This window comes from Microtus ochrogaster, chromosome 16, assembly GCF_000317375.1.
Source record: "Microtus ochrogaster isolate Prairie Vole_2 chromosome 16, MicOch1.0, whole genome shotgun sequence".
Taxonomy (NCBI): domain Eukaryota; kingdom Metazoa; phylum Chordata; class Mammalia; order Rodentia; family Cricetidae; genus Microtus; species Microtus ochrogaster.
This window is the reverse complement of record NC_022018.1, coordinates 15,228,596-15,248,515: the sequence shown is the minus strand read 5'-3', so window position 1 is coordinate 15,248,515 and position 19,920 is coordinate 15,228,596. Positions and strand designations below refer to the sequence as shown.

Here is a 19,920-nt window from a genome sequence, read left to right as displayed (position 1 = left end):
GAGAGAGAGAGAGAGAGAGAGAGAGAGAGAGAGAGAGAGAGAGAGAGAGAGACCATGCATGTATGAAGTTCAGAAGACAACTTGCAGGACTTTTCTCCTTTTGCCATGTGGGTTCCACAGTTTAAACTCAGGTCATCAGGCTTCATGACAAGCTCTTTTACTTGCTGAGCCGTCTTACTGGCTGTTGGAAACCATTATTTTTAAAAAGTTTCAAATTTTGTGAATGTCATCTCACAAGACAGAAATTAATTTTGAGGGTGATGGCAACTTAAAGCCTCACCACTTAACTACAGTATGGAAGTCTCTGTGGGACATTTCTCATTGGTGAATCGAGCAAACATCAAAAAAATCCCTGTGTGGGCTTCAAGAGTTGAGTTGGCATCTTTCATATACACTGTTCAGGAAAGACTACTTCTTCATGACAAATGAGTCCCCTTAGAGCTGGCACTGGAAGCCATAACAGTGAATATCTGAATATAAACATATCAGTGCCTTTTTTAAAAGGTAAATATTGATAGGTGATATGTGGGTAAGTGACAGATGATAGAAAGATGAATAGATGATAGGAAGATGAGAAAACGGCAAAGCGTGCTGTCTTTAAAGTAGAATTAAAATTTAAAATGTTAACCAAGAATTTCACTTTCCAAGTGGTTAATTTTGAAAACACCATGACGTTTTTTAATGATGAGCATATTGTATGTGTTTACCTGTTTCCTTCTAATTCTTATGAATGTGTCTTTAAATGCTTTGAGTACCCCGGTTCCCTGGACACAGGGCCTCATGCATGCCAGGTAAGTGTTCTGCACAGAGCAGCATCTCCAGATCAGCAGAAACGCTATTACTAACAACATGGGGCATGTGGGATACCCTGCAGGTAGAAAGCTGGTTATTCAGAGCATGCTCTTCAGGATCAGAGAGCACATATAACAGAGAGAAGAGAACAGGCACAAAGTAATGACAACAAAACGGTGACTAGCAGTCACATGTAAAGGACTGCTTCTACTACAGGCAAGCAAGCAAATGTATAATTGTGATTTTGTTACTACAAACTAACATAAAATATAAAGCCTAAATGTTTCTCATACAACACTACAATCATCTTATGCTTCAAGTATAAATATATGTAAATAAAGTACAATATTTGGCACAGAATTACATTTTTATTGACCTCTCACTTTTGTAAAATTTAAAAATACTGATGTTTTATCAGAACAAATTGTGAAGAGGCTCTTATTTCAGATTTTTTCATTGACTTTTGTGCTGGCTTTTGCATGACAATGACTTCATTTCTTCACAGATGTGCTCCCATTAAAAGGGTTTTAATCCATTGGAGCGTCAAAAACACTTATTAAAATTGTATCCTTTTCCTACATGTTATTTTTTAACTTTTCAAAAATAAGTAATAACTGAATTAATAGTTAAACAGAAATAGCATACCAGGATTTCATTTCCAAACAAATTTAATTGGAAGATTTTGCAGTATTAATGTAGCATTTGAACAACTTCTCCCTTTGCTGCCTGAACATCATATATAAATAGCAAAGCTTTCCCAATAGATACAAAGAGCGTTTTCAAAACTAAGTGCTTTTATTGATATAATATAATTAAAAAGATTAAAAACATTAAATTTTTTTAATGTGGGCTGTTGGCAGAAGGTTTAATTCATGAACTTTCAGATGCTTTAGGAGTTTATCTACCAGTCCCCTAAGGTAATAGTGAAAAAAGTCTACGAAAGTTGCACTTAGTTCCCAGGCTGGTGATTTAACATAAGAACTCATCACATAGGTTGACGGACCTGAATCTAATATAAAAGGTCAAGGGTTTTCTTAAAATGTTGATTATTATTTAAAAACAAAATGTAGCCAAATAGTGGGATACAAGTGAGGGCATAGTGAACCATAGAGCTAGACTGCTCCATGGGTAGAAAGAAAGGTTAATGGGGATCAATCTGCCAAGGTTATCTTTTGGTGTGTGTGTGTGTGTGTGTGTGTGTGTGTGTGTGTGTGTGTGTGTGTGATGGGGTGGGGCAGAGATAAGAGCAGAGGGAAAGGACAGATGCAGAGCAGCAGACTGAAGACTGGCATGGCTATCTCTCAGGAGCAGAGAAGATAGCAAAAATGGTGTGTGTATGGGGAGAGGGGTCTTGCTAATTAAAAAGGGTTATGTTGTGGGAGGAGGGCAGCTTATCTGAAACAGCCTGGGAACTAGCATAGGGCTTTGATCTGTTGGAGACTTGTTTGAGTTAATAGACAACCAGATGCCTTATCCAGATTTGGGCGTTGTAGGATCCAACAGGAAAGTAATGGCTTTCCCCGGCAAACAGAAACCCACTTCACACTGTTTCTGAAGATGCTAAGTGTTTACCGGGTCAGAATCCTGTCTGTGGTGAGCTCAGACTGTCGCCACTTTTAGAGGTTCAGACCAACAGTGACAACTGCAATGCTAGCCTTCAGAAGAATGAAGGAAGAGGATACAGAGACCCGATAAAACACCAAAGAATAATAAAGGAAACGCAGTAATAGCAATAAAGAGTTAAAAATAAAACAGCATGCAAATATCCAGACTACAGATACATGCTTGACAACTAAAAGTAAATTTCAAGAAAAATTAAGCAATCTCTTTACCTCGCCCGATTTGCTTGCTCATCTTTCAATTTATTCATGCATTCCTTCACAGCAAGTTTACCCAGAATTCCCCTTGTTCCTTCTTGCTCACATACAACCCCCACAATAAAACAACAGAGAAAACCTTTTCTTGTGGTATGTTCCAGCACATTTAGGGAGAAAAAGCACGCGTGAAAAGGAGAACTTGTCTCCTTCAAAACTCTCTGACCTCAGGAGCCATCCAAAATGGCGTTCCTACGGAGGTGTTGAGACGGTGCCGGGTGCTGCTGAGCTGTGCAGACACACCTAGAGAGGAGAGAGGAGATGGTTTCCTGCATTAACCACTCATGTAAGAGATTCTAGCTGCTATGTTCTTACAAATTCATATCAGAAGTCTGTTCCCTCAGAGCTGCCTCTGTACTTGAACCTTACCTTTAAGGAGCCCAATCAGGATCTCTATCCAAAATACAGATTGACCCTCCTGTTTTTATCTTCCATATCCAAATTCTATACAACTGCTAGCCCTGTCTGAAGGCTTAACTTTCTTCATGGTGGCTTCTGTTCTGCCCAATTACAGTGCTCTCCACCTTTTCTGATAGTCTACATGGTAAACTATTTGTATCACATAGTTTGACTTGTATTTATTATTTGAATGGTGTTTGTTATCATCTTCCTTCCCCTGAACAAATTCTAGTGAACCAAAGAATGTTTCTATAAGGTTATATGCCCATAGAAGTTGACCTGAAAATACATATACAATTACTTTGCTAACCTTGTTCTAGTTATATATCATCTGACTGAACGTTTCGATCTACCTTCCTCTACCTAAACCAACACCTGCACTAACACCTGCTCCTTTTTAAAATTTAAATTTATTTTTAACTGAATAAAACCCCACAAAATTATGCACATTTATGAGAAACCTCATGATGTTTCAATGTACACACACACACTGCAATGTTTAAATAAACTTAAACGCATCTATCTCCTCTGATGGCTAATGTTTCTTTATGTTGACTAAAGCATCTACAGCTACTTCCTCTTGTTTTCTGAGACACACATATCATCGTACACTCCTCATTACCATCCAGTTAGAATCGTTTTTTTTCTTTAGAGAGCTTACAAACTATAATGAACACGTTTAGCCGAACACTCTGATCATCATTCTACTATTTCCGCCTAGTTATTCCTAAACTTCAGAACCTAAACTCCCCTAAACTTCAGAACCAAATGTGGATTACGATCTCTCCATTGGCGTTCATAAATACTCCTCATGCACATGCCTCCTAGGATGTGCTGCTCCTGGCCTCTGAGGGACTCCATCCAGGCTGTAAGTTTTCACTCCTTGATGTCCCTGCTTAGTCAAGTCCTCTCCTCAGCGAGTCCCAAGAAGGCTGCTCTCTGCTGCTTATCTGAGGAGCCCAGCAGAGGAAAGTATTAATTGAGACTTTATTCTCTCAAGATAACATTTACTTTTTACTGTGAAATTAAAAGGCCGGATTTGGTCAAATGGTCACTTCTGCGATAGGATTCTTGACCAGTCTGGGAGGGACTAGGCTCTGGTTCTATGTCAGTTGCTTCCCTTGGAACTTGTAGAGCTGGACATAAATATGGTCCTAATTTAGTTTCTTTAAAGCTTGCCTGTAAAATATTAACTATTAGAGAATAACATCTTTACTACATATTATTTTTTTTTTCAAATTCCAGGGCAATTATCTAATGAATTCTTAAAGTTCATCATCAATATTTCCCAACAGACCATGTGAAAAGGACATTAACCCATAATACATCCTTTCTAAACTTCAGCCTCTACTTCTGTTCCATACATTTTATTTTTTATTTTTTTATAGCATAGAAAGAACATTTATTTGAAGACATTCTTTTTTTGTTTTATTTATTTATTTATTTTTATTGAGAAAAGGAAAAAAAGTTTCAGCCTCCCATTTCCCTCCCCCTCCCCCCCACCAAGTCCCCCTCCCTCTCCAGTCCAAAGAGCAGTCAGGGTTCCCTGCCCTGTGGAAAGTCCAAGGTCCTCCCCCCTCCGTCCATGTCTAGGAAGGTGAACATCCAAACTGGCTAGGCTCCCACAAAGCCAGAACATGAAGTAGGATCAAAACCCCGTGCCATTAGAAAAATTAAACTTAGCTCTAAGCATTCTATTTTGTTTCATATCATCTATGAACTAAAGTCAGTGTAATTAAATTGGATTGCATGATAGTATAGCAATTTATATAGATGGAATTTTAAAAGAAGTTTTAATTTAAAATGAACATAAATTTTCTAAAACTTACTCTAATGGTATTTTTAATCACTTAAGAAAAGCTAAGTTTTAGTTAACCCTTGGTTATTATTTTTGCCTCTATTTGATAAATATAGCTTAGCAGTTCAAATGTCATTTAAGTGATATATAAAGAGAAAGAGAATAAAAAAAAACCAAAAGGCCACACATAACAAAATAAAAATCAAGATTTGTTCCTAGTAGAAAAGCGACTTTTTAAGCTAATTAACATTTTGTTTTCTAGGCATAAAGATTATGCCAGAAGAAGTGGCATTTTTTGGTAAGTGGTCACATCTGAGCTAGAGTTGGAATTCATACACAAAGCTGGCTTTCAAGGAACATTCTTCTACACGACACAGAAATGTAAATGGGCAGAACGCTAAGGACAGAATATAGAGGCATGGCATATGATCCTGGCATTCCATTATGTTTCTTAAAAAGTGAATTATGAATAGAGACACTTAAGAAGGCAAAGTGTTAGAGTTTAGCCAGCAGCAAGAAGGTTCATTCCCTCCAGAGGTCCAAAGTAGCCACACCCCCAAATTCTCCCTCAGTTCTCTGAGCAGCCAGTACTGTCTACAGCATCCTGGTTTAACAGTGGTCAGAGTTAGTTTATATTGCTTAGAACAAAGAAACTCTAAATCCAAAGTCCCAGGGACTTTAGATCTTAAACAGCAAATTGACAAGGACAATAGGCAATTTTGAATTTTTAAGGCTGAGAGGCTCTGTGCTTATAAGAAACTATACTACATAGTTTATATTCATATGGCATTAAGGATTTTCTGAGGCAAACAGTTGGCCTCCAAGGGTTCTGATCAAATAGCCTGAATGATTAAAAAGCAAATCCAAATAGGGACACTGCCCATAGAAACAGAAGTGGTTCTCTCTGCTGACAGGTATTTTAAAGGATGCCATTACAATAATAACTGGACAGAGGAATAACTATTCTTAAATGTGAACTGTAGTTTGCACATACACCGGTGTTGCTATCCCCTACAAAGACCACTGGCAGGGCTCAGGTGACAGACTACAACACCCTTGGAGACGCTTGCGTCATTTGGTGTCATCGAAGATCTTTAAGAAAACAAATTACGCATCACTCCTTCAGGGGCAAACTGTGGTAAACAAAGAAAACACAAACACACAAGTGAACAATACAACTATGTCAGAAAGGTGTTCTTGAGAATATGAGGTGATTGTAACATTAAAAACAGGAGCACATCCCATTCTGATACAGCAAGACCCAAAATGGCATTTGTTAGAGCCCACATTCGATGATGCTTCTCCAGTTCCCATTATGCCTCAAGATCATTTCACTCACCAAGATTCAACCCCACAGACAGCTTGTCAAAGTCTTACTTCCGGTGAATGAAATAAAGCTGAGCAGAAGCAGGTTTTTTTTAGGGTGAGCTGCATTTTTACTCACCATAAATTCCCACAAGAAAAACAGCTAAGAAGATTAAAAGCACAGAACTCTGGATAATTGGCGTAAATTACTTTAAAAAGCCACAAAGAACTAAAGCATGAGTTCAGTAGCCCCAGGAAGTAAAAAGATTAGGAAAGACAGTTTGTCCAGAGAGTAACAAAAGGAATTAGTCACCAAAGTGAATAGTTACATAATCATCTCAGGAGAGAAGACGCTGAAGGGTGGAAAATTCCAGGCAGAAAACTTAGGATAGGGAGACATTATGGAAAGGAGCAGGAGGCCAAACAGAGATCACGCTGAACAGGCAGTAGAAATCCACTCAGAATCACAGCCACAGGGACGCTACACAGGTTTATGCTAATGATCTCCAGCCTTTTGCTTTGCTGGGGAATTTTCAGGCTATTCTAGGCCCAGCGAAAAAGCCTTGCTGGCTGTTTCAATTTTACAAATCCCACGTCCAGGAAAAGAAATGCATAGGATTTATACTGGTGTTCAGGAATTTCTTCAGGATTTCAGAGAGATGGCAGAAATATCTAATTTGTTATTTCTAATTTTTAACAGACATCGTTAAAGCAAAACTCTAAACAACAATGATAAAACTGAATGAATGAGAGTTGAATTAAAATATATATGTATGTATGTGCATATATAATTTTATAAAATATATTATATAATTTTATAATATATATAATTTTCACTGTAAGAGGCCATAAAATACTTTACACCATCCAAGAGTATCATTCTGCAGTTGAGGTTAAGGCAGTGCGGTGGTTACTGTCATGTGTCTAATTGATAGGATTATGGTGCAAAGATACTTGGTCAAACAATATTGTGTATATTTATGTGGAGGTGATTTTTGGGTAAATCAGCATTTACCCTCATGGACTACAATCAGATCAAGCCTCTGCAATGTAGTTGGGCCTTACTCAATCAGACTCCGGGACTCCCCCAACTCTCCAAATCCCTACTGCTGCCATAGCTTATGCTGCAAATTTAGGGCTGCCCAAGAGTCCCCAGCCTTGTAAGTAAATCTGTGAAATGAGTTCTATTAGGTTATAGACATTCTAGTCACAGCTTTAAGAGAACCAGATGTAGTGTCTTGGGGAAATCAGAGCACACCCTATGCATCTCTTTCTGGAGGGTTAGGAAGAACCTCTGCTGTGGCTTTAGAGTCCTTCCCTCCCCGCTACAGCTGCAAGGTCAACTCTATTGAAGCCTAAAACTAAAGGCAACTTTCACCTAGTGTTTCCCCCTTGAACTTCTTCCTTTTTGAAATGGAAAAAATGAAAGCCTAGAACTTTCAGAAGTACCCAGGGGCTGGGAGTATAGTTCAGGGGTAGAGTGCTCCTCTGTCTTACACAGACCTGCAATCTGATCCCTAGCTGTGGCAAAGAAAACCCAAATGAAGACAAAGGTGGAGACTTAGATGGGAAAACAGACAACAGGCTTGAAACAAGCCTAAGAAGATTTTATGTTTATATTTCAGGGTGACCCTTGGCAGAGAGACGCATGCAAAGCGTGTGTGTGCACGCTCACCTTAGCAAACCCTGGGAAAGGAAGAGTCTGCTTTTCAGAACTTCTATATCACCAGACATAAAGAACCAGCTTCAGTGGCAGAAACAAATTTAAAGGCATACAAAGGACACAGGGAATAATGGCAAAGAAAAAAAAAGCTCACAAAAAGCATGCCTGAGAAAGTACAGAATGACGATGGGCTTGCTAAACAAAGGCTTCAAACAGGACTATCCAAATATGCTCAGAGAACTAAACAAAGACAGAAACACTTGGGTCTCAGTGAAATTGCAGACCAATTTTTTTAAAAAAAAAGTCTAAGAAGAAATTCATTGTGATAGTTAATTTTGAATGTCAAATTGGTTGAATTGAGAAATACCCAGAGTAGTGGTTCCCAACATATGGATTGAGACTTCTTTGGGGGCCAAATGACCCTCTTATAGGAGTTGCCTAAGACCATTGGAAAACACAGATATTTAAATTGCCATCCATAACAGAACCAAAATAACATCTATGAGGCAGTAATGAAAATAATTTTATGGTTGGAGGTCACCACCACATGAGGGATTGTATTAAAGGGTCACAGCATTAGGAAGGGTGAAAACCACTGCCCTAAAGGATTTATGAGGTCTCTCCTTGGGTTGTCTATGAGTGTTTCCAGAGAGGTGTAAGTAGAGAGGGATGTCTGGATTAAATGTAGGTGGCATTGTAGTATGGGCCACAGTCCCAAGCTGGATAGAAAGGTCAAAAGGAGACAGTAAGTAGGGTGCTAGTATTCCTTGCCCTCTGCTTCTTGGTCTCCCTGTGTATTCCTGCCACCATGTCCTCTGCTGTGCCTTTACCACCATGGGTGTGTTCTTAAAATATAAGCCTGTTTCTGTCGATATTTCCTCAAAGTCATGAAAGAAAAGGAACTAAACACACTCTTAAGCGGCAAGATTTAAAGATTTGAGCAAGTATAAGAATCTGAGTTTGAAGAAAGACAACTGAAATTTTCAGTCATGTGAACACAATGAAAGATTGTGGTGAACAGAGCCCAGGAATTCATGAGATGCCTTCATGGAGACACATAGATGCACAGTTGGATCCAAGGAGAAAAGAGAAAGGGGAAGATTATTCAAAACATGATGGCCCAAATGTTTCCAAACCCTATGGAAGACAAATACAAGCACATATAAAAGTCAATAAACTGTAAGTAAGGGGAGATAAAGGACACTGCCCTGCCTCCCACCTCCACAAAGACTGTCTGAGGTAGAATTTTGGAACAGAATGAGACAAGTGACTTCACATAACGGACCCACAACAAGATTGGGAGTTCATCTCTCTGCAGGAACAGTGAAGCCAGAGTTAGTGAACTGAAATTGTTAGATCTCTCCTATTTAATAATTCTATATCTTCTAAATTATCCTCCCCTAACAAGGGAGAACTTTCAGATATTCCCAGATCAATGAAAGTTGGAAGGGTTTGATACAGTTGAGCTTTTCTTGTCGGAGCCAACATGAGTTCTGCTTCCTGTAAAGACCCTAGAGGGTGACCGAGAGGTCTCAGCGGGAACGTAGACTGAAAGGAATTTTGGTTTGCTTTGTTGTTTTTGCTTGTTGTCATTGTTCTTAGACACAGTGTCTCACTACTAAACCCTCGTTAGCCTGAAACTTTCTTTGTAGACCAGTCTGACCTAGAACTCACAGAGATCTACCTACCTCTACCTCTGCCTCCAAATGCCAGGATGAAAGGTGACAGCCAACTCACCTGGCCTTCCATTTTTATTTTGACCTAATCCCAGAGTTAGTAAAAAGTTGGCAAAAGAGATACAAGATTTTCATTTCATTTTTTTTAATGCCCTGCCTCATTTGGTAGTAGATGGCCCAAAACAATGTCTTTCCCATCCCTAAATAGTCTGTAATTACTACAAACAAGGATATTCCTGCTTTGTAATCATCAAAATTGTTAGGTTTTAACTCATAAATTCTATCATGTAATCTACAAACCTTGAGTTTCAACAATGCTACCAAAACTGCAGCAAAACCAAAATGCACCCAAGATCATGTTCTCTTCATGCGTTGCCCCATCTCTGTGATCTGCAGTCTGGCCAGCTACTCCATCATTCCTTGAATCTCAAAACCTGCACATTTCTCAAATTTTAAGCCTGTTAGTTCATAGACTATTCCCCAGTTTGAACTGGTGGAAATTATGTCATGATTTCAGCTTTGGCAGGAATACAATGGATGCGACACAGGGCTCATCCCGTCAGGTCAACTGATTTCATTCTTCCTGTGATCAGCCATGTTCACTCTGACTTGATTGACACCTGTCTGTAGACTTCTCCTCCCAAAAATTTCTCTTTTACCTTTTTGCCTAATAAACACTTTGTGGGCAGGTATGTCATGTCTGAGACTACCCTAGTTTTATTCAAAATTTGACCCTTTAACATAGACATCTATTGGATAAATTAATTATCACTATGGTGAGAGATGAATGATGATTTGGAGCTCCACCATTCCTTCTGTCTTTATCTGTGATAGGAGGTTTTTGCATCTCTCATCTATTCATGCACATATGTGTGCCAGTGTGGACTAATGGACTTCTGTTTTGTTCAATGGATTTCTATGGTTACAACATTATTATCATTTTAATGCTCAAATGATCGCAATTTTGATGAATGGCTCTTGCTCCAAGTTGATATCTGTGTTCCTTTGACATGGGTCCACACTCATTGAGAAGTTTTAACATTTTGGACAAGGTAGGTCCCCGGCTATCTGACATAACCCTAAAACAATTCTTCCTCTAAAGGAACTGACTTTTGCTTAGTTGGGAATTGTTATTTTTAAACCAAATCCAGACTAGACCTGAGCTTCTCATTAGTGGAGATGATAAAGAAATAAACACATATACGCATTTCACAATACACATTCTTTATTTTAAGATAATGGTTTTATTTATTCTTTGAAATTTTCCTATGTTTTGATCCCTTCCCCCAGCTCCTCTCAGATCTTCCCCACCTCCCTAAACTTTATATTCTTTCTCTTAAAAAAAAATATACGAAAGCTATCTAATCTGTATTGATTGACCTCTCCTGAACATGAAGCTTGTATTATTATATTTGACACCTACACATATCTTTCTCCACATTTGTAATTCCTTTCTCAATCAGGCAGAAGTCCTGGTTAATTTCCTGAGGCTATCGTGGCTGCAATCTCTAGCCCCCACCCCCACCCCTATGCAGATGCTGTATCCACCTCACTTTAGGCCTGAAAATCCACTTGACATCACCATGGCCACCCCTCATAGATGCCCTTCTTCTTCCACTTGGGAACCCAAGACTACATCCTATGGCACCATAACTAACCCCCTCCCATTGCGGACACCTTCCTGACCTCTGTCGGGACCTAAATTGGGTGAAAAGTAACAACTTTCCAGTGCTTGCCTGTCCCACCTACTAACGGCCCTTTCCGAATGCTTAGGAAGAAAGAAGTCTCCAAATTTAAGTGTGCCTTCCTCATTTAATCCTAACAAGTGGTTTATTAACAACTTCGCTTTGACCTACATTACACACTAGGGATTTAATATAAAATGGGACATGTGGATAATGAGAGATTTAAAGGCATAAACTACTCTGTCATAAGAACGATGTCTAAGTAAATCACGAGATGTCACCTCATGCTCCTGTGCCAAAATGCTAAGTGTCCTATTAGAAAGGACATTCCCCAGGGAAAATTCCACAAAGAGGAAGGCTGCGGGCTGTCTTTAAGCCGAGTCTCATTTTCAGTTTATATTATAGATAAGGACAGCTTTTTCAACATTAGCTGACCTGCCTAAAGAAGTTACCTCCTGGGAGCTCATTTTGTTTATATGACCATGCACCCATGACCACTGATGCACCTCATTAAAAGTTTTAACCAGCTCACTAGTCTCCTAGCTCTCTAAGGGGTCTGGTGGCTTTCCACAATTGTATGTCTCCCTTAACCACAAAAACTGTTCTCAGACAGACTATGCTTATGGTTAGTGCTAACAAGCTAAGTCCTACTTTTGTATAATTATATTTCTTAATATTTAAAATAATACCGACTTTGCTGTAGTAAAAAGCTACTTATTAGAAACATAAAGGGACATCTGGGAATTCTTATTTCATAATGGAACAACCATGTGTCAGATAGTTACTGTGCCTATAGCAATGTACAAGAGATGAAATGTAAATATCCTTATTTTTAAATAGGCTTATATTTTTGAGCAATTCATATATGAGCGCTACATTTACATCATCACTATTGTCCGTCACTCTCCTAGTTTTAACGTTTCCCCCATTCTAGTTTCACAGTTCCTTTCATTATTATTGTTACATGTATATGTATGCATATATACATGTCATCATTATCCATCATTGTCATCGTTGTCATTTTATGTCCTGGCAATGCTTAAGCATGCATGGACAGCCCATTTATGCCAGTTTTCCAGTTGTTCCTATCCCGGGCAGTCTTAAATGCTTGTGTTATTGTCATACCAAGGTTCCCCAGTCTTCCTTCATACTGTCTATCCAGCATTTTTGGGGTCTTCCTCTTCATCTTATCCCATGCAGTCCTCCAAGCAGTGCTATCTTCTGGTACCTGTCATCATTCATTCTCATAACATGGCAGAAGGTGCCTTTGCCATATCTTGTAGTTTACTTCCTTTTGTAGATGGAGATATTTCTAAACGTCATCATTGTGCAGTCTATCTCTTCGTGTGATGCCTAGAATCCTCCTGAGACATGCCATCTCAAACACATTCAGCCGCTGCTCTGGGGAGCATTTCATTGTCCAGTTTTCATAGTTGTAAAGAAGTCAGCTCAAGACAAGTGTCTCATACACTTGTAATTTTGTTGTCGTCGTTATGTCTCTTAATGACCAAACCTTCCTAGGTGCCTGGAATGCTATATGTACACTTGCATACATAACCTATAGAATTTATTTAGCTTTGCCACATGTAAAAGAATGAAAGTAGAAGCATATCTATCATGTAGCACAAAAATCAACTCCAGATGGATCAAAGACCTCAATGTGAAATATGACATGTAAAAGAACTCGAAGAAAATGTAGGCACTACCCTCCAAGATACAGGCATAAAAAAGACTTTCTGAATAGGATCTATTTGTACAGGAATTAGGCCAATGATTGACACATGATTCCTCATAAAATTAAAAAGTTCTGTAAAGCTAAGGAAACAATCAAGTAAGAGGAAGCCTAGAGAGTGAGAGAAAAATCTTTCCCAGTTACGTATCTGTCAGAGATTAAAATCCAGAATATATAAGGAACTTAAAAGACAGAGTCAAGAAAACACATGACACAACTAAAAACTACGCTGTGGGTCTGAACAGAGAGTTCTTAAACAAAAAGAAATAAAAATGGATTAAAAACACATCTAATATGTGTTCAACACTCTCAGTAATTAGGAAAATGCAAAATAAAACTATTTTGAGATTTCATCTTACTCTGCTTGGAATAACTAAGACCAAGGAAACAACTTGAAAACACACTGTTGATGATGTAGGGGATAAGGATCAACCCCTCATTCACTGCTTGTGGGATTGCTAACTGGTACAGTCACTCTGGCAACCAGCGTAGAGAATTACCAAAAAGCTAAAAGTAAATCTACCATATGATCCAGTTATAGCACTCCTTGGCATAAACCCTAAGAACTCACCATCCTAATCCACATATACTTGCTCACTCGTATTGATGTCTACCCTATTTACAATAACTAGGAAATAGAGATAACCTGACTATCTTCCAAAAGATGGAGAAGGCAAATATGATACATATACACTATGGAGTAATACTCATCTGCAAAGAAAAATGTCTTCATGGAATTTTTAGGTAAATGGATGAAAGCACACATATTTTACTGAGTGAAGTTACCCTGACCCAGAAAGACAAGCAGCGCATGTTCTCTTTTCCTGGTGGTACCTAGTTCTGAATCCTTAGATTTAAGTATATGACCTGACTAACAGCCACTTTCTTCAGCGACCCTAATGAGCTCTATGAGCTTTAGGATGCAAGAAATTAAAGTAAGATTTATTCTAAATCCTATTGCTCCAAGAAGAATCCATCTCAGAAAATTTGATTTACTCATCAAATGAAGATGTTGCTCTTGGGCTTGATGTTGCAGTTTGTGGTTTATTACATCTTATAATTTCTTCTTTCAATGAGAATTGTTACACACACACACACACACACACACACACACACACACACACACACATATATATATATATATCACCTTGAGTTTGTAATCATAAAAAGCCCTATGGTCCATTTTAGAGAACCAAATTAGATATCTGCTTACCATGGAAAATGTTTATATATAAACAGTATCATACATGTAAATAATGGGCCTTGGGCATTGGACACCAAGAGCACATTTAATAGACAACTGGCCCTATTTTCTAATGATCGCTGAAAGTCTACAAACAAAATAATATAAAACCAAAGCTCTTGTTTTGTTCTTATCCATGTATTTGTAAAGATGTCTAATACAAGGTTAGCAAGGGCTGGGAGCAAAGTTTAACACAGTGCTTTTCCAGAAGATACAAGGTTTAAAACTCTAAACAAAACAAACAAATAAGCAAACAAACAACAAAAAGAGCAACTACCTTACTTGTAATCTAGCTATAATATATATTATTTTAATAGACTTTGGAAAATATCTCTGAAAATATGTTTGTCAAGGCCACTGGCTTCTCAGATTTTTCTTTAATGTCTGGAGATGTTTATACTTGTTTTTAAACATCTGTTAATACAGATTATGCATCTAAGAGCAAGCTCTTAAGTTCAGTATCAAGTTCTCCACCGGGTATGTCTTAGAATGGAGAAAGCATTATTTTCTAGGTAGAATAATGGTCCTTCCTGTGGCACAATGGGGGTAAAGTGTTTCATTGTTCTTAGTATTTTGAATTTCCAAACAAAAGTCTTTATTACACATTAACCTGCCTGATCATCCAATCATATGGCTCTGAACTCAATCAGCAACACAGACTGGCTGCACCTGGTTTATGACTCAGGTATCCACTGTCAATCTCACTGCTGCTCAGCAGTCTGCAGAAGTTCACTTAAGACAAACAGTGCTGTGCAAGGCATATTAGATGAGTATGCTATTCATCCAGATCTATGCGTGCTCTGAAAATCAAGCCTTGGGTAACCCAGACCATTATAGACTTGGACTTTACAGTAACTTTGAAATTAAATCAGTCAAATTTATTGCGCTTTAGATTTCAGAAAGCCAAATAAAAGAAAATTTGTTGATTCAATTCATATTCAGTGAACTGCTATGATCAAAGCAGTAATTCTCCAGAATAGAATGAGGCACAACCTTGATCGTAAAAGACTCTGCCTATCCACATACATTTCTGAGTGTCTTAACTTACCTATAAGACCAAATAATTGTGTGATGAATTTATAAATAAAGAAATTCATAGGATCTTGGAGCACAAGTTGGGACACAGAGAGGAAAGAAGAGAATGTCTCAGAACAACATTGAGATGTCCTGGAATACTGTCACCAATGTCACAGGCTTAGAAGTTCAAACATGACAAAGTACAGAATCACCTTCAAAGTAAAAAGCAGCTATTCAGATGAGGGACACACTGTGTCTTGGGTTACCACACAATAACAACCAGCTTGGTAACCGTGGGAATTTTCTATTACACAACAGAGAAAAGGAAGGCAGAAAAGTAATTGATCTTTGGGTTGAATCATGTCATCCAGGACCTTCCCCAGTTCTTTCTTTGCACAGATGTGCCTTCTTCAGGAGAGCACCATGGTCACAAAGGTAAACAAAGACCTTTTGGGCATCATGATAAGACACACGGATTCTCAAGAACATCCTTCACGTATCTCCTGCTTACCTCTAAGGATGAGTGATCTTGAAGTGATCTTCTGGGATCCTTGAAGATCTCCTCTCATTCAAAATCCTGGACTTGGACATGTGTCTCTTGAAAAAGCAATCACTAACAGAGGCTAGGCAGTGGCCTCTCAGAATAGGCTTAACCATTTGGGATGTTGCCTGGCCTGCTGGATAAACTACATATTAACATGTACAGATGTGATCTGGGGTTAAACTGAATGACTCAGTAGCTGGGAGGTTCATCTGCCAAATTAACTGAAAGATATTAATTTGTTTTCTTACTCTCAACTCAGAAAGGCAAACCTGTCAGAAAATGATAAAAATCATGCTAGCTCCTTATGCACTTCCAGGAAAACTTACCAAAATCTACCAGCTTCACCCCACCTTCGGCAGTCAACAGAATGTTATTCCCTTTGACATCACGGTGGATAGTTTTGTTGTTATGAAGATGTTGAAGTCCCTGGAAGGTGAAAATTGTATAGTGATTCTTAAGAGAATAAAACAAAGAAACATTTTTTAAGGTGGTGCACTTGTGCAGAATCAATACCAATGTTAAAATCAGCGTTTAAATACTAAGATTTTACATTGAGTTAGTCAAACCTAAATGTATCATTTCCAACTTGGACTATATAGAAAATCACACAAAAAAGAGCACACTTCTCAGCTTTCACCAAAAATATCTACACTTTTTAATGATATTTGCAGTAATTTCTTTGTGCACACGTGTGCACGCACACACATGTGCATGTTCAAGCATGCAGAAATCAGAGAACAACTTGTGGGAGTCAGTTTTTGTTGGCCAAGTTTTCTGTCCTATGTGGTCCTGCAATCATTCAGTCTCAAAGGAAACACACAGAGGTCTACATTAATTATAAGCTGATTGACCTAGTAGCTCAGGCTTCTTATTAACTCTTATCAAACTTATACTAGCCCATAATTCTTGTGTGTGTTAGCCACGTGGCTTGGCACCTTTTTCGGAGAGGCAGTCACATCTTGCTATCCTGCTTCCTCTGCATCTGGGTGACGACTGCAGACTAGACTTCCTCTTCCCAGCATTCTCCTGTTCTCGTCACCCCGCCTCTACTTCCTGCCTGGCTACTGGCCAATCAGCATTTTATCAAAATACAATTGATAGGGTACAGATCATTGTTGTATAGCAAGTCTTCTTCCACTATATGGGTTCTAGGATTAAACTCAGGTGGTCATGTCTGACAGCAAAGCACTTTACCTGTTGAGTCCTCTTGCTGGCCCTCCAGTCTTAAAAAAAATTGTTGATTCCCAAAAAGGAAAACATTTTAAATACACTTATTTAAGATAGTGGCAAATAAAAATATAACTACTAGAAAAAAATATATTCTATATTTATCTATAAAAATTAAAATAATACCTAAGAGCAGAAATCAGAAGCCCATCAAAACAAAGTTGACTTCTAATGAAAAACCCAAATTGTCTATGCTTAACACCCAGACTACATGTGACCTTGTATATTAGTCAATACTAATGTGGTTTTACTTTTTAAGTAGGACCTACATTTTATTTAGTTATAACTACTTTCTAATCATTGTACAAAGAATTCAAATGTCCTTACCATTAGTGCTTCATGTAAAATATATGCAATTATAGGCTCGCTCATTCTCTCTCCCCTCTTCAGAAGTCCTTTCACAAGCTCTGTCACCGACCCTCCATTGCACAGCTGGAAATGAGCGTGTCAGATGGGCATTAAAATGAACAATGTTTTAAAGTTCTTCCTGTGAATGGTTTCCTTAAAATGTTTAAAAAAATTATCCTGGTATTCTGTTTAAATCGTCTCATAAATGACTTTCATTATTTTCACGAAATCACAAATGAAGTGAACATAGGGACTTGTGATTACATATGACTGATAACTAGAGGACAGGTTTCATCTAAATTAGTTTTTAGAAGAGAATCTTCTGCTTAACTTTAAGGATAGGAATTATGATTCTACAAATTATTCCCCAATTTAGGATATAAGCCTTAAAAAGCAATACTGACTTCTTATATTTCAATTACTGTTGTTCATGGATATACACTACTTTAAATGAACATTTTTTTTAATTTATTTATTTATTAAAGATCTCCGCCTCTTCCCCGCCACCGCCTCCCATTTCCCTCCCCCTCCCCCAATCAAGTCCCCCTCCCACCTCAGACCGAAGAGCAATCAGGGTTCCCTGCCCTGTGGGAAGTCCAAGGAACCCCCACCTCCATCCATTTCTAGTAAGGTGAATATCCAAGCTGCCTAGGCTCCCACAAAGCCATTACGTGCAGTAGGATCAGAGACCCACTGCCATTGTTCTTGAAAAGAAATAAATCTCCTTTTAGGCAAAACTGCTAAGTACACGTAAGTAAATATGGCAAATAGAACCCTTGGAACCAGTCTGGAATATTACACTGCCTCTGCTCTCCAGCGCCCTCCTTCTCTGCACACAAAAGCAGAGAGAATCTGAACCGACAAAAGGAAAGAATATGGTGAAGAAACTTTTCATATCAGGGCTCTGCAAAATTAGGTAACATTAAGTCACACTGAAACTTTCAAAGGAGGCACCTAGTCTGCATGCCAGACCAACACTGATATGGCAGTGAATGGAGAAGAGAGGTAACTTGGTCCTGGACCACAACAACATCGCAAGAATGCATGGATTCTGCAAGTCCTTGGTCCCTGACGCTGAACCCTATGGACTGCTTTCAACCTTGTCCTCCTCCCCTGGATCTTGTCTGTGGCCTTCTTCACCACCTGCTTCTGTATCATTGCACCCCTGCCTGGGCACCCACAGAGCCACCATTCTGAGCTCTAACAGGCCGAGAAGAGGAGAGGAAGCAAAGGTGTATTTAGCATTTTAAGTTGAAATATTTAATACCTCTTTCCCCAACGTCTTTTCTAACATTTTGAATTTTACTGAGATGCTAAACCCGTCTGGATTAGATAGTAGCAGACATGATGTATTTAGAATTTACTGGATACTGGGCTCATTTCCAACACTCTTACATGAATTATCTGTGAACCTCACCATTTTTGGAAGTAAGCATCATTATCTCCCCAGTAAAGATAAAGAAATGGAGTCACATTCATAACTCCTTTCTTTCTTCACTCAAATAAAACTTCCAGCTAATTCAGGACTGTGGGCAGCCCAGAATGTCAAGGCCTCTGTTTTCTTTTGTTTCAGGAAGATGAACACAATTTAAGTGCTGCTGCCTGGTGCACACCATACAGGGTCAGGCTGCTTCCACCACAGGCTGGCAGATTGTCTTACAAAATTATTTTCAAACAGCTCAAAAGAAACTGAGTTTTTAAAAATGCCTGGCCATTCCTCTACAACAGTGGTTCTCAACCTTCCCAATGCTGTGACCCTTTAATACAGTTCCTCATGCTGTGACCCTTTAATACAGTTCCTCATGCTGTGACCCTTTAATACAGTTCCTCATGCTGTGACCATTTAATACAGTTCCTCATGCTGTGACCCTTTAATACAGTTCCTCATGGTGTGGTGGCCCCCAACCATAAAATTATTTTTAGTGCTGCCTCATAACTAATTTTTGTACTGTTATGAATCATAATTTAAAGATCTGTGCTTTCTGATGGTCTTAGGCGATCCCTGTGAAAGGGTCATTTGAGCCCCCAAATGGGCTGGTGCCCACAGGTTGAGAACTGCTGCTTTATAAGGACCAAGGCATTAGAACTAGTTAGTGACTTTATGAAAAACAATGCTAGAGACTCCCTTCCTTCCTTCCTTCCTTCCTTCCTTCCTTCCTTCCTTCCTTCGTTCCTTCCTTTGTTCCTTCATTCCTTCCTTACTTTCATGTTGTGGAATATTAGTTTAAGATGTGTTATATTGGCGTTTTCTGCTGGGTCCTTTGCTTGGGAACTGTTTTCTGCTCCTACACTGGGGCTGCCCAACCAGAGTGGTGAGTGCCTGCCTACAGGGCGGGCCCCAAGGTCCCCTACAAGGCAGCCCGGGGCACCTTCAGCTTGTGTTCCAGGGGTGCATCTGTGCTCCTGGATCTCGCACTGCCTGCCCCCTGTTTTTCCTTTTGTCCCCGGATCATTGGGCTACCAGGCAGCCCTGTTTAGGTGCTGTGGAGTTCCACCTGGACGGGTGAGTGTGTGCTATCCAGGGGCGGTTTGTCCCGGAACAGAGCACAGACCCCCCCTCCCCCAGCTTCTTCTGCAGGACTGTCTTTCTTGCACACGACCCCTCCCCCAAGCCTGC

The 19,920-nt window shown here is 39.1% G+C and overlaps 1 protein-coding gene across 1 annotated transcript in view; it reads right to left on the bottom strand.

Moving 5' to 3' along the window:
• Myo3a (myosin IIIA) overlaps positions 1-19,920 on the bottom strand; it is a 207,223-nt gene that overhangs the window by 151,964 nt on the left and 35,339 nt on the right. Inside the window, exons 3-5 of the mRNA XM_005354744.2 lie at positions 17,283-17,387; positions 16,055-16,154; positions 2,833-2,909 (exon numbers count right to left, since the gene is read on the bottom strand). Of these exons, the coding sequence (XP_005354801.1) occupies positions 2,833-2,909; positions 16,055-16,154; positions 17,283-17,387 (282 nt within the window). The remainder of the gene's footprint in view (positions 1-2,832; positions 2,910-16,054; positions 16,155-17,282; positions 17,388-19,920) is intronic.